The sequence below is a fragment of the Callionymus lyra genome, chromosome 2, assembly GCF_982586985.1.
Source record: "Callionymus lyra chromosome 2, fCalLyr1.hap1.1, whole genome shotgun sequence".
Classification (NCBI taxonomy): domain Eukaryota; kingdom Metazoa; phylum Chordata; class Actinopteri; order Syngnathiformes; family Callionymidae; genus Callionymus; species Callionymus lyra.
The window spans coordinates 43,013,906-43,029,197 of record NC_141819.1 but is presented as its reverse complement, the minus strand read 5'-3'; the positions used below and the strand labels follow the sequence as shown (position 1 = coordinate 43,029,197).

At 38.1% G+C, this 15,292-nt stretch overlaps 2 protein-coding genes across 2 annotated transcripts; one reads left to right on the top strand and one right to left on the bottom strand.

Annotated features, from left to right (window-relative positions):
* Window positions 1-5,192: 5,192 nt before the first annotated feature.
* On the top strand, window positions 5,193-9,155 carry ebna1bp2 (EBNA1 binding protein 2). The gene is made up of 9 exons (XM_087785358.1): window positions 5,193-5,378; window positions 6,044-6,127; window positions 6,217-6,383; window positions 6,502-6,625; window positions 8,020-8,109; window positions 8,193-8,268; window positions 8,352-8,436; window positions 8,614-8,779; window positions 8,850-9,155. Exons 1-9 carry the CDS (start codon window positions 5,283-5,285, stop codon window positions 8,892-8,894), a joined length of 933 nt encoding a protein of 310 aa, XP_087641484.1. The 5' UTR covers window positions 5,193-5,282; the 3' UTR covers window positions 8,895-9,155.
* A 133-nt stretch (window positions 9,156-9,288) lies between these two features.
* On the bottom strand, window positions 9,289-12,554 carry cfap144 (cilia and flagella associated protein 144). The gene is made up of 4 exons (XM_087785359.1): window positions 12,434-12,554; window positions 12,149-12,208; window positions 11,320-11,423; window positions 9,289-10,921 (listed from the first exon to the last, which is right to left on the bottom strand). The coding sequence occupies exons 1-4, from the start codon at window positions 12,552-12,554 to the stop codon at window positions 10,826-10,828; spliced, it is 381 nt and encodes a 126-aa protein (XP_087641485.1). The 3' UTR covers window positions 9,289-10,825.
* Window positions 12,555-15,292: the final 2,738 nt, after the last annotated feature.

The following is a 15,292-nucleotide window of genomic DNA, read 5'->3' as shown; positions in this document are numbered from 1 at the left end:
ATACACAACAGCTTATGCTTTTAAAAAGTCTTCCTAAGCGCTTTACTTTACTTGCAGTTCCCACGATTCACCACCAGAAGGCTTATTCCAGGGGTACCAGGACCTATTTCATGGTTAACAGACCATAGATAGAAATAATAGCAACAATATAAGTAGTTATATTTATATTAGTAATATGAAGAGACAACTGACAATTATTCCCCTCAATTATTCACAATTATTTATACAACAACAGTGGTTTAAACATGAAAATTGAGAGTTAGTGACATTTGAAGTCCATTTCATTTGAATAATTTTACATAAAATAGAAAGAAAAATACTACTTATCTGACTTATGTTGAACTTGTTGTTGAACAATTACAATTTTACAATAGTCTTAAATCTCATGGGCACACATGTAGACGTTGGCCCAATTATGAAATTATTTTGACACAGGAGGTGTCAAAGCTTTGGTTTTACTCTTCATCTGTAATAAGGCTGGTGGTTGTTCACAACTGTTGACAATCAAGCTGAATTCTAAAGAGGCTTTTCTCATTTATAAGCAGAAAAAATGTAATCTTGTCGTTTGCCCTGTAAATTACTAACCTGTATTGTTCTTCGCTGGTGTTGAGTTCCAGCTGTGTAATGTAAATGTTCATTTACTTCATCAGGTTTGACTATGATTTGTGTTTTTCCTTTGAAATCTCTAGCCATAGCTATATTAAATGACAGACCAGTTATGCAATGCTTGGCCTTTGTGTTTTTTAAAAGACTTTAGCAGTTTATCGGTTCAGGATCTTCATTTAAGTCTGAATAATATTGACAAACTTTGCAATTTGAAGACCATTAAAAAAACAACCTCCTCTAAAGGTGCACCTGAGGTAATTTCAAGTGTTTAACTTTGTTTCCATCCTTCATTCTCCGGCCCACACTGTCCTCCTATCTCTGTGTTTGTCCCTAAATAATTACCTTCCTCTCCAGCTCATCGTCTCGTCATTTATCTCACGCCTCGCTTTATCTTTATGATGACTGCTTTGCAAATCGCCTCCGTCTCACTGGACCTAGATTCTCAGCCCTCGCCGCAAATGTTTACCCCACACGTGGGGAAACAAATGGAGCTCTGTTTATTCCTGGTGATTGATTAGCTTGATGAAACTTATCGGCCAATGAATTGTTTGAGCAGAATATCATAAATAGTAAAAGTAAAAATGCAGTATTATTAGACCGCCTGGATCGTTGAGCGGGAGCTTTCATGAAAATCAGTTCTGGGATTGTCAAACATTGATGGACAAGGCGTCTATTTCAGTTAGCCGACGTGAAGAAAAACGTTACGTTGTCTGTTGAGGACAGTTAGGGGAGCACACAGTGTGACCAGATGGACTAATTGGACGTCTGGCAGGAAGTAAAGGCCTGTACGCTTCTTTTTGATTGGCTCTAATGATGATCTACTGCCTAGCCTCCCACAGAAGCGCTGACTAGTGTGTGTGATTCATCTGATCCAACTGATTTGGAACCGAAAAGCAAGTGAAGAATGGAGGGCGGACATGTTGTGTGGTCATCTGTTGCAAGGTTCTAATTCTGTTGTCTTGCAGGATGAGACTTGAGGTTCATCTTCTTGATTTTATAAGAAATATTGTTAATTGATGCAACACAAAAATGAAGAAAAAGTATATTACTATTTTCTTTGGTCATAAAAGGACGACTGAGACAAAAGTTTTCTTAGTAGGGGTCTGAACTCCACTTTTGAAATAGAAGCCAAGACTTCTGTCAGTCACTTAAGTAGACCCTACGCTCCTGCACCTGGAGAGAAACTAGTTAAGGCCGAAACTTTTCGGTTGTTTTCTCCGGGCATGTCTAACACAGACAGACAAGTAGCTCAAGTAGCATGATGGCATTTGTCAGCATTATTAAACACAATCATTTTTTGTACGGTCCCGGTTGAACCAAAAATATATATTTTGAAAATTTGAATCAACCACTTCAACTCTACAGTATATAGTTAAGAGAAACTAAGTTCACAAACGAACCAGGGGGTGGAGCTCACGTGTTTAAACACTAAGTAACTGCAACAGAGATATCGCCAATTTATTCCAATCATAAATAAAGTTAGAAGAATGAATGTATCAATATTCTGGACAAGAAGTTGAGAGTAGTAGCGCAAATGTTCGTTTAATGAGTATTGTTTTAACGTTTTCCGTATTGTCCTCTTTCTCGTTTTATTCATCCTTGCTTCCTTCCTTCTATCCCCCTTCCTCGTCTTTCAGGGGAAGCTGCTCAACATGCCAGGCCCTTCTCTTCCTTACCAAACCCTAATCAGATCAATTCAAGATTCCATTCACAAGGATATAATAAGGTGATTATGTATGGACTCCACGCAGCTCCTGCCCAAACTGGAGCCATTCACACACACACACTCACACACACACTCCTGGCCCGCTCTGATGAAAGTTGACGTTGCATTTCCCTAAAAAATTCTGTGGATGTCCTCCGTCAAAGAAAGCAAGCAACCTGCTGCTACCTCCATTCATTTAGCTTGTCGCTTCTAATCAGCGTCACAGTGGAGGAAGGATGCCGAGATAGAGGAAGAGAAGAGTGCAAAGCTGCCTCTTTATCTAGACAATGCCTGGAGAACACTTTAGCAATCCTCCAACGAAACACTTAAGGCAGTTTAGCATATTTACTTCAGCAAACACTGTTGTTCTTTTCCTCCATCAAACACAGACATGGGAATAAACAAAAGTGTGTCTCGCTTATTCTTGTCCTTTTTCTCTTCCGATGGTTGGAATTTTAAAATTCATTGGTGCTTTTCCCTCAGAGGTCACATGTAGCTCCCACACTCACGACCCGAGAGGGTCACTGGTTTGATTCCATCTTGAGGCAACTTTTAGGTCAGGATAGGGTCTTTCTTTTGTTGGTTTCCAGTTTCCTGATACAAATATAGGTAAATTTACTCTAAAGTCTAAATATTCTGTAGGTGTGAGTTGTTGGAGTGATAGTTTGTTCGGACTCGCCTTGTGAACGACTGGTGGCCTGTCGAATCACGGATGAATAATAAAAAATAATTGCCCAAGCTCTTAACTGCTTTTGAGGTCACCCTACTTCCCACCTACACCCCCACGAACCACCGTCACCCTCAATAACAACCTCACACTTTTCCTGTTAGAGGGTTTTTCTTTAGATAAAGACCTTGACTCTTTCGTTTTCTTGATCATTCCAGAAAAAAGGATCATTGAAATGTGATATACAGTACACTTTTGGGCCGCTAGAGGCTCCTCTAACACCAGCGTGTTGAATAGGTTGGCTGCAGCGTCTGACAATTATTTTGTTCAATTATAACTATTAATTTAAGTAAATGTAACTGCTTGAATTACAAGACTTGATTCAGAGACGCTGATTTTAGATGATCCACAAAAAAAACGATAAATTGAACCACAGTTGCCCTCAAAACACACACACTAACTCAACATATCACTTTAAAATTAAAATATTGTGAAATAAAGTTAACTCCATTTGTGTTTACCAAAAACATGTTCATAACTTATTGCTTTATATTTCTGGGTTCTGGTGGATTTTTATGAGAATATTGACTATTCAAAGACTTTCAATGAAGCGCAAAACCCATTTAGTCACCAGGAAGTCTCTCCTGCATCCTAAAAAGAAACCATCTGGAGTCCCACTGATATAGAAAAAAAAATCTCATGTCATTGGTCCGTATTGAGGAAATAAATGAGTTTTCCCCTGAAATAGATGAGGTCCATGGATTCTTTGGCTACATCAGCTCCACCATAAATATTAGTTTTGTGTGTCTGCAGCACTCATGGGATGGTTCATCCTCTTCTGAAATGTTGATTGAACACTAATATGCATTAACTCCTTCTTCCACCTATTTGCAAACATGCGGTCATTTACCTATTTTCAGATCATTTCAAACAAGTGTAATAGCCGATTGTGAATTTAATTTGTTAAATGGCTCTTACTATTCACACACACCATCACACTGTTGGGAGTAGGCTGCAATGCTGTGTGCCAGCTCACCATCAGAAGCAATCTTGGTCTTGCTCAGGGACACAACAACACAATCATATCTGGAGCTTGGGTGGAAACCGCGAGCCAACCACTAAAGTATATCTGACCTATGCTGCAGACACAGAGATAAAATCTACGTGTAGTCATACATTTTACATTCAAGCAACATCAGAGAATCTTATTCAGAGATGCTTACCAGGGACAAGGTTGTGTAAGTAATGTTACTTGGAGGGCTTTTATTTATGCAGGGGAATTGCCCCAAATTTAGGAGAAAGTAGGAATTAGGGTAGATCCTTCAGTAGATAATTTGCCAAGAGGGGTGAGGTTATTATAACCATTTTGAGGGTTTGTGACTGGGGGTAAGTAGGTCTAAATAGTAGGGGTAAGTGGGAATAGGATTGATTGAAAAGACAGGGTATGAAATGTAGGTGGAGATGTGATTGACTTCGATCCTTTTTATCTTTTTATATAAATATATATATAAAAAAAGCCTAATTCAGAATTGTTTTATGCCTGATTCAAAATACATGTGCTAATGTAGTGGAACAACATCGAGCTCTAAAGATGAAATTGGGCAGCTCAACACAAACCCCAGCATGTTAACAGTTTGAAGTTAGTGGATCCACTTTAGAAACATTCTAAATATCCATTTCTTGAAAGTTAAGTAGTCAAGAAACCTTGTTAACATACAGCTTACAACAAGATTGCTGTGTAAATTTAGACGCTAAATAAAATTGATCTTAGTGGAGTTCTAACTTAAGGAGCCCTAAAGGAGTTCAAACCAACGACAACATATTTACACAACTGTGGCTGATGAGTACAGACAGTAAACACAGATATGTCATGTTGGGTGGAAGAATAATTTTTCAAATTCATACAAAACATGAATAAATAAAATAACAAATCCCTAGGTTTCTTTGTGCTCAAATGTGGGTAATTTAGTATAATTTAGCAATAACTCAATGCGAATGTTCTTAAAACACGCACTTACAATAGGTTTTGATAGATGTGTGATAATATTTAATATGTTGTATTTAATTGATTAAGATAATCACTGTTAATTTAATCTATTGGCAAATACTAATAACATAAAAAGAAAAGTATTTTGATTTTTTACGTACGGGTAGGAACCTTTGATCGTTAGTATTTGTCTCCCTCGGACGACTTACTCGAAGAGCCGCAAACACTGATACTTCCTCCCCACGTGAACGTCTCTGTGCATGTGAGGAGTAGAATCTCAGTCAGTTTAACTTTTTTTTTTTAACATTACCATTGAAATGGTTATTGATTCAGGAAACATGGAGTTAATGGAGGAGGACGATGAGTTTCTTGGGCAATCTGAGGAGGAGGATAGTGAACTATCGGACGGCGAGGTGAGAACACAGTCAGCGTTGGCTAACGTAGCTAGCTTGTTTAAGGCTTGTTCAATGTAAACATTACTAAAGAGACGATCCATTTATTGTTGAATCCATTTTTGTAATATTGGTAAATTCAACGGCAAACGTTATCAATACAATGTTTTACCCTTATGATTGAATAACTAAATTAAACTAATATATTGTTGATTTGGTGTTAAATATATAGCCGCGCAATTTTAATGGGTTGTGAATTTTCTGTCATTATCTGTAACGTAAGTAACTACTGTTTGTAAAGCGCCTTTCTCAGAGCAGGGTCACAAAGTGCTTAAACAATCAAAAACGACACACAGTTAAAATACATGCTTTAAAAGGCTTGGGTCTGTATTAATTCCCCATGATAACTTTTTATTGTACTTCCAGATGTATGGATTTTGATAGAGGTGATCAAGTGTTATGTTTGTTGTTAGTTATCAAATACGAACACGTTATGTTTATTAAGCTGATACATTTTAATTATAATTCAATTATGGAACAAGGTAAATACAACACATGTATGTAAAACCATTAAAAGCCATTCCAGAATAATGAATAAAATAGAATAATGTTTTATTTTACTTTAATTGACACAACATTCTCCTTAGTTAACATGCTAGAATAATTGTTATCTTCCTGTGGTTCAGCTCCAAGAAGCTTTCGCGAAGGGGTTGTTGAAACCAGGTATGAACCTGATGGTGGACCAACCCAAAACATTTACAAACAATGTGGTAAGTAGAAGTTTAGATATTTGTTTCTAAATTGTCAATATAGAGAAAATATTTACATATTATTATTTCTATATTGTTTTTTCTTGTAGGATGGTATGAGGCATTGTCTTGCTGAATTAAAAAAAGATCTTCCCTGGTCTGAGAGGTTGGACCGGACCAACCCACCAGGCCCAGATGTTTTTGCTAAGGCCCAGGAACCTACCACAAACGTTGATGATGTTGATGCTGATGATGATTTCCGGAGAGAAATGTTCTTGTGAGCACATTCATTATTAAACTTGAAACAAAATCTTATTTAAAACATCAATGGGATAACCTTTTTTTCACAAAATTAATGTCAAGCTTATCTCTCATCTCATGGCCTCTAATTTCAGCTATCGACAAGCTCAGGCTACAGTGCTTGATTCCCTCCCACTCATGAAACAGTTCGGCATTTCCACCAAGAGGCCTGACGACTATTTTGCAGAGATGGCCAAGTCTGACCAGCAAATGCAGAAGGTAATTATCCTGTATCAACTCTTTTGGCTATTTCCAAACCGCTTTGTTTTGAAGCAATTTATATCTGCTAACACATTGTGTATAACTAAATGAACAATAGTATTATTTAATATACTTTTCATTAATTTACTCTAATAATATTTACTATATTGTTTAAATTTGTCTAATTGCTGCCAATTACTTCAAAAACACCAACAAAGTTGGTAATGATTAAAGAACAGTTTTCAAGTAAGTGTACCTTCTACCATCCGCTTTTCTTGGACTGCTCTTCTCCCACACATACCTAAGAGACCACAACCCTGTACATTTGTTAAAAATAAAACCTATATAACAACTTCCAGATAGTGGTTATGGGAACCTGACTGTGGATCTGACCCTGAATGAGACCTAGATTATGCAGATGACGGAAGCAAAACTCAGAACACACTAGTCAGAGCAGATGATAATCGAGCCAGCATCTGACTAACTTCCACCTGAGGTTGTTTTCCAGTTACTGCTGAAACCCAGTTGCACGTGTCTTGAGATAACCCACATCATCCACATGCCAGTGTGACTCATTGCTCCCTCTGGCTCTCTTCATCTCTGGTGTTGGTTCTACAAAAGTGTTGCATCTTCCATATCTGCCCACACCTGCCTACATGCTGCTGATCACAGTTGGAGCCAGACTCCCACACCTGTGCCAGACATTTAATTTAGAAGCTGAAAACTCTGACAGCAGCTCTGTAGATCCCCCTCACATGCTCTACTGCCCCCTACTGGAATTGGATGCTAAAAGTAATAGATAGAAAATAGTGTCTGTGATATACAAGTATAGCGGAAAGAAATTGGTTTTCGTGACATACCAAAAATGATCATAATTGATAACATCGGCAGGTATTGTTGGAACTAAAGGCGAAGCTTACTTGGCAGAGTACTGTAGTGACAGAAATCTTTGCCTTCCTGAGCTGCACTGCATCTCGAGCCCTGGTGCACCGGAATAAAAACGTATAACACACTTCACAAGTGAGAATTAGAACTTTAATCAAAGCTGTTGCTACTTAAGGGGAAAGCAATCAATCTCTTTAATAAATGATGATGAATGTGATGTTTAACAACGATCATTTGTGTTCACATTTTACAGTTTAAATTTTGAGTTCATTTATTTATATATTTTCCCTTCATGGAGGAATCTACTTGATGTCTTTCAAGAAGCAGCTTTATTAGAAGAATCTTATTTTGTAGTCTCATCAAACGAGAGGATACCATAATTCAAGGGACAGATTGCAACCCTTTTTTCAAGTTTGCCTTTATGCTGAAGATTCTTCGTGTATCTTTTCGCGTTGACAACTTTGGGAACTGCTCGTCGTCTTTGTTACAATTATTTTCTTGACTCCTGATATGTTCTCTTCCTTCAGATCAGAAAGAAGCTCCTGGTCAAGCAGGCCATAATTGAGCGCTCAGAGAAGGCCAAGAAAATCAGAGAGCAGAGGAAGTTTGGCAAAAAGGTCAGTTTACTGTTGTTCTTAAAAAGACAACAAAAGGTACGGTGAGCGTTTTGTAAACTTTGTCTTAAATCTGTGTGCTCCAGGTCCAAATAGAAGTCCTCCAGAAGAGGCAGAAGGAGAAGAAGGCCATGATGACGGCAGTGAAGAAGTACCAGAAAGGTCAGAGAGTATCCGTCTCATGAATGTGTGTTCGCCACAAACATCAGGACTTAACAAATGTTTGTTATTGTTATTGTCCCCAGGAATGTCAGACAAACTGGATTTCTTGGAAAATGACAAAAAAGCGGGTAAAGACGGAGCTCCAAAGAAGGCAGTCAACAAGAAGGGGTTAGTGTCAACTTGGTTTAGTACTTTCTCAGAATGTAATGCTAGACCACTTGCTGAGCAATGATATGAAAACCCAGTACAGTACTTGTACCTGTGAAATGTTGTACTCTATTTTCCTAAAGAGTCTCATGATCCAGTGGTCTAAACTGATATAAAACAATCATGTTCCTGCTGCAGGGCCAATGCCAAGAGAAAATACAAGGACCAGAGGTTTGGATTTGGAGGCAAAAAGAGCGGAAAGAAGTGGAACACCAAAGACAGCCACAATGACGTGTCTAGTTTCCGTCCTAAAGTAGCTCATGGAAAGGGAGGAGGAAAGAAAGGCAAAGGAGGAAAACAAAACGTGAGTTTATCAAACATTTCAGAAATTGATTAAAGTATTTTGCTCATAAAATGTCAATCTTCTGTTCCAGAAGCGACCAGGCAAGTCAGTGCGCCAGAAGATGAAAGGTCATTAAGAGCACAGAGAATGGACTTTTACATCATCACCTTCAAGGATATTGTTTGATTTTTTTTCAAAGCTGTCAGCGGAATTGAATTAACAGGAGGTCCTACGATGAAGGAAAAAGGGACATGTGGAAAATATCTTTCATGTATTCTGTTCCTTGTTTTTTCTCCATTGTTCATATCCTTTTTTTAATCATACCCCGATCTCCTTCACAAAAACATCGATGTGTTCTGTTATGTTTTTGCTCAAACTAAACATCTTATTAACTGACCTTACTGATCTTTGTTTGTTTACTGTCATCGGTTGTTAGCCTAAAAACCAAGCTAAATCATCAATCTTTTAGCTGAACTCCTTTAACTGGAGAACGTTCTGGAGCGTTGTGTTCAAAGACTTGGGATTCCAACTGGAACCTGTCATACACTCATCTTAAAGTTGCCATACGCGCACACTATATCCTATATGTATGAATATAGGGAGACAAATGTACTTTAACGTCCAAATCAACGTGGCATTAAGCGTGGATGTTAACCATAATGGCACCCCTTCATTTGTTTGCATAACTTGAAAAATGTCTACAGAAGCAAATGGAAATACACCATAATTTGAAATCATCAAAATCTTTTAATTGGAGGTCCAAAGTAACCAATGAAAGAAAAGTGTTTTTGTTTTCTTGCATAATGTGATTAAAACGAATAGATAACCGCATTAACAAAACCACATTAATATTTGGTTGAACAAACAGTGGCACTGATGATGGGTTCAAACTTTCCTTCTAGCCATCAATAGGGTTCTCACACTCCGTTTGTAATTTCTCCCACTCTCTTGGATCATTGTTCAAACTCTTGAACTTCTGCGGGTTTATTTGTGAGATTTCATCTCACTTATAGCAAAGATTTCTAATTGGTTTAAGATCTGAACTCATTGCTAACCATTTAAAACAAGATTATAACCATTTTGGTTTGCTTTGGGTCTTTATCTTCCTGTAGGAATATAACACCTATGATATGGTCAAGTCCTCCAGTACAAAATGTAGCCCGCAGTGTAGGGCATCCCCCACCCCATGTTTAACTAAACTTTTCTAAACAAACCGTTGGTGCACATTGTCAAAAAGCATTTTCATCTGTCTTAAGAATGTATTTTTCTTCAACAATGGCGTCTGTTTGGTTTAGTTTTCACAGTATGGTGTTTTAGGTCTTCAGATTTCTGACGTGGGTTTTGTTCCACAATTCACACCAACCCCCGAAGACTTTGCTAATCAGTCTTACGCTTTCCCCCAAGTCCACTGAGGTTCTTGAGCAGGGGTGTCAAACCCACATACATGTATACATAGACACCGCTCCGCCTGCTGCCGCCCACTAGAGCGGTGTGTATACGGGCGGCCATCTTGCCACTCGCTCATACAGTGCAGTAAGTCTATACAGGAATGATGTGTTTACACTATAAAAGTGATCATAAATCGCTCATTTGTCAAGCTTTTTTCACCATTGTAACAAAGAAATATGGGACAACAGATTTAAGTATTCGTTCATTGGATAATTCATGTCACATGGGCACAGACTTTTTATCACGTACATTTGTTATTTACCACAGGTAAGTCGTATTGTTTTACAGCAAAGCGTGTCAATGTCAGTGAAACGGCAGGTTTTTTTGCCCATTTGTTTATCATTTTCCCCTTATCATTTGCTCTTAGACAAAATATGTTTTACTCGAGAATTTCTTTACAGACGATATAACACATGATGTACCTGAACTTCATTGGGTGCCAATAATGGTAAACACGAGTGTATATGATCTAACAGTGGATAAAACACATGGTGTATTGAAAACAAAACACAAGAACATCAAGAAGTAGAATTTAAAAAAGGACAACCATTATACTGGACTTGGGTCCTGGAGTATCTCACACTAACCATCAGATTCAATCATGTTGATAAACGATGTTTAATTTGATGAATTCAGGACAGATTCTTGATGCTTGGTCACGTCTGAGCAGCGCCTGTAAAAATTCAGTCGGTTGTCGCTTCGATCGGCTGGAACCTGTAGGACGAGAGGTTGATATTAAGTGACGCTATTACACGTTTATTCTCTTTAAAATATAAACAAAGCTTCATGAAATGAGGTAAGGATGATGCCTAAAAGTTTCATGTCTCAACTTATGACCAATAGGACCTGTTAACGTCTCCATGCGTCAGGTTCTCAATTCAATTGAACCAGCCCTGCATTTCCACTTGTTGCAATAATCATTTTTACATTCACTTGCATCAGGTAAGGGGCTCGCAGCGGTCAGCATTCCAGTGGAGGAATTCAATTTCCTACCATCGACGGGAGTGTGTTTCACAGCTCAGGACCTTCAAGCCCCGGCGGGACCCGCGCTTACACCCTGTGGTTTATCTCCTCAATTCCAATTAGGAGTGTAAAATCGAAGCTTTGCTCACCAGCGGAGTCGACACCCAGCCAATCTCCTGGCTCTCCGTCTGCGGCCTCGTGTATTTCTTGGTGGGCTCCTGACGAGCCTCGTGGAAGGTTCTGATGAAGTCCGCTGTAAAGAAACGACCACCAGTCTTGTTGAAGAACTTTATTTTGCCAATGTACTAACTTTGAATGCACGTGCTGTTTAATGTTATGAGCTAATGGAGGAATTTGAAACGGATCATTAACCCCCTGATCATAGAAAAATAGAAAAGAGGTGGAGGATTGTGATGAAATCTGATCCATCGTTGGAGGATAATATAATATTGTTAAGCCGGTGGCCATTCTGGTAAAAACCAAGATGGGGAATGAAGAAGTAAATACTAGTTATTTGTGGATGTGGATTGATGATACAGTGTCGTCATTTCCAATGGCTGCTAGTGACTTTATTTTATCTAATCTTTACTTTGAACCAATAATTTTAATAAGGCATATTAAACTAGAAAATGCAATTGAAAAATTAAACATTGATGACTTGTTTAGTAAACACTGATTTCACTAAAGTATAAATCATAAGATTCAAGTGAATCTTTCCTTGATTTCTATTCAATTTGTGTTTTATTTAAAATACACAATTGCCTCACAAAGTGCAACATGAATGTGACTTAAAGGAATCGTATTTCCCGCCCTAACATAAACATTTACACATTTCAACAATATATACCTTTGTTTTATGTTCTGAATATTGTATCTGGTGAACTTCAATGTATTCTCACAAAAAAACAACAGTATTGATGATCTATCAATGTATTGAGTCTCAATGTTGCATCTCAGAAATTATAATGTATTACTTACTGTTTTCCACAACAACTTCCTCTGTTCTCCTCGACATGGGCTTGTCTGCCAGGATGTGCACTGATGGTCCATGTGTTCAAAAGAAACAAAACATCCGTGAGTGTATATAAAACAAACGCATTGAATGATGGGTAAAATGAACAAGTCAACACGCGTGTATAGATTTGAGGTGACGGACAGTCTGTATTATTGATGTAGAAGTGTAGGTAGTTAAATAAAATACATATTATTTTATGAATTGTGCGTTGATAAAGTTTTGATGGCGCGTGGATAAGTTGTTCTTACGCTTCCGGCAGGGGTTGATGCTGAACTCTGTGTGCAGCTGCTGATGTCTCTCTTCTTTTCGAATCATCTCCACATGAAGCGCGTTCTGATGTATCAAATCCATTTTCTTGCGTGAAGCCATTCTCTCTCTTTCGGTTCTGGACTGAAAAAAACCTTCACCGCCAGTAACCGAGCAACAGTAAACAGATGCAGTGACGCTAACGAACCACGCGGTGGTGCAATATTCTCACGTTGAATTCTGTCTCCATCAAGAGACATTAAAGCATTCATTTGGCAAATCTGTGGAGCGAGGAGCGTCAAAAAAATCGGTTTTATTTATTTTATATTCAATGTATATTTTTAATACATTTTTGCTCAACCTTAATCCACTTAATTGACATATCAGTGATTATTATCGACACAAAATCATAAGGAATTTCAATTCTACCCGTTGAATTATATTTGAGTGAAAATGCTAAGGTTTGTGCTGTTTTCTTCAGAAAAAATATCTGATTACAAATCTTTGTGCTGTTTGAATTATTGTAAGAATCCATGTTTTGTCTCCTATTGTCTCCTCATTTTCTCTAGTTTCTGAACACATATTTGAAACTATTTTAGTTTCTCTGTAACACTTCTTGTTGTTTGTAGCTTTAGACTAGACTGTCATAAACTTACAGTATATTGTGTGTGTTCTCTGAAGATATATTTCTCCATTCTAGCCAGACAAAGAACACTTATGTACATATTTGTTGGATATTGATATTTATTGATATCATTAAAGAGCCTCATCAGACGTGAATATCTCCTCCAGGATGCAGCTTGGTAAATATTGATCGTCTCTGGCTTGTACTGTTGTCTCTAGTGGGCTCGCAGCCATTATGATGACAGATCTGGTGTCACACAACATCTCCCATTTGTTGCCTCTTTGGCTTTACTGCCTTAATATCTTTTTTATTGCTCTTCTCAGCGCCTCTCATAAAACCTGCTATTTGCACGTAATAGCTTTTTGGCTTGAACTGTCCGATGTCATCGGGTTTTACACTCTAAATAGAAAACGTCCATGCCGTTATGTTTTATTCATATTCGCAAGTGATGGTCGTAAGAAAGTTTCTTATTTCGGCTTCTATCACATTATTTGTTTTGAATTATACATTGGTACTGTGTGGATGTGGAATACTTTCTGCAAGATGGAATCTCTAACGACTGCATTTCAGCGCGACTATGACACCAGGCGTGGTGTCGACTGACGAACACTGTCGAGCCTAAAATGCACCTTTTCATATCTTCACTCTGACAGTGGTACTTTTACAGAGTATAGCCTTTCATTTAAGCGTAGGTTAACCACTATGCCTCAAAAAGGAAATGATAACATTAGTTTTACATGGATTCGTTTTATTTACTTAAGATTAATTTTACACATTTCTGAATATCTTTATTTAATTTCAAGTTCCTTTTCTAAAACTTTTGTAGATTCGTACTCAATTATGTAATTTGTATTTATTTTAAATGCTTAATTTAATGCAGAAATGAAGTTCAGTTCAGTGTCAGTATTGATGCACACTATCAACTGGATTTGCTGTATCTCAGAAGCCACTGACATTGTAACAAAGCATACGTTAAAATAATATCTAGAGAGTTGTAGTACATGAGTCAAAACGGTTTGAAGGTAAACCAATTATTACAAAATAAATGAAAAAAGTCTAAATGTTACATTTTATTGGCTTAATACGTTAGTTTAAATTAGCACAATATGTTGCATTTCAAACCATTATATTGTCTACTGTCTTTTTATTTTGTCTGAGAGGCAGCTTCTTTTTTCTTAAAACCACACACACTTGTGTGAAGATAATTCATGTGGACATTTCACACTTTGAAAAAAAGCAAAATTTCAAAGGTTAGGAACACAGAGAAGGACCTTGTGACCATGCTGTGTGTGCAAAGGCAAGCGAGTGGCGTTCAGCAAGCACGCAACACACCACTCATTTGTCGCCACCAAAATAGCAGTTTTTGAAGCCTGCACAATTTATTTCAAATCTGTGGCAACAGAAAATCGGACTATATTCTTGACCACTTGTCCATTGGCGTGCAGATAACAGGTCTCATTTCCGCCACCGTCTTCTTTTCCTTTGTTTTGTTTCTGTGGCGAACATCTGCTTCCTCTCATAAACAAGACGGCTTAATAAAGGCTGCGGCGTTCAGTCGGCAGTTTCCATCCCACAATCTGATCCCAACTTTATTGCTCTTGTGTGTGAGGTTTAATATAGGCAGGTTATAAGTCAGAAAGCAGGCAAGGAGCTGGTTTGCGCGTGGGTGGGTGCCGACTCCCCGGCAGTGTTGGTGACGACGAGTGAGCATTACAGGAGGACAGGAGGGCTCGAGGTGTCAAGCTTTGTTCCCCGGCTGCTGTCACAGTGTCTGAGTGTGTTATCATCACGGTTGCTACGCCGAGCTCTTCAGGCGGCCAACAGTCAAAGGCCAGTTTATCCTCTTGTTTTCACTCCTGGTATCCAGAATTAGTTGACATTTCCCTCAAAGTTCCCACTACGATGAAATGTCTTAAGGCTTCAACAAGAAGCATTATTTGGAGCTTTGAAAGAATGTTTAACTTCATGATGTGTTGGCCCATGATCCTCCTCTGAAGGCAGCCAAGTTAACATTTTAAACCGGGACCACGAGAATGGTCCACAGGTCTGTGCTGATCACATGTTGTTTTGTCTTGATTTTATCATTCAAACCAGGATAAATCATTGTTAGTAATTGTAAAGAACCAAACAACAAGTTAAGTCTGTGTTCAATGTTATTTAATATTAAAACATTTATAAAGCATGTAACATTTGTTGCTAGAGAAGTGAATATCAAACTGGTAGAACTCATAGTTAT

Coding starts and splice junctions, on each gene's coding strand:
- cfap144 (XM_087785359.1), bottom strand. CDS start 12,554: ATGGCTTCACGCAAGAAAATGGATTTGATACATCAGAACGCGCTTCAT. Junction 12,209..12,433: donor CATCAACCCCTGCCGGAAGC/GTAAGAACAACT, acceptor ATGGACCATCAG/TGCACATCCTGGCAGACAAG. Junction 11,424..12,148: donor GGAAGTTGTTGTGGAAAACA/GTAAGTAATACA, acceptor GTTTCTTTACAG/CGGACTTCATCAGAACCTTC.
- ebna1bp2 (XM_087785358.1), top strand. CDS start 5,283: ATGGTTATTGATTCAGGAAACATGGAGTTAATGGAGGAGGACGATGAG. Junction 5,379..6,043: donor GTGAACTATCGGACGGCGAG/GTGAGAACACAG, acceptor CCTGTGGTTCAG/CTCCAAGAAGCTTTCGCGAA. Junction 6,384..6,501: donor TTCCGGAGAGAAATGTTCTT/GTGAGCACATTC, acceptor CTCTAATTTCAG/CTATCGACAAGCTCAGGCTA.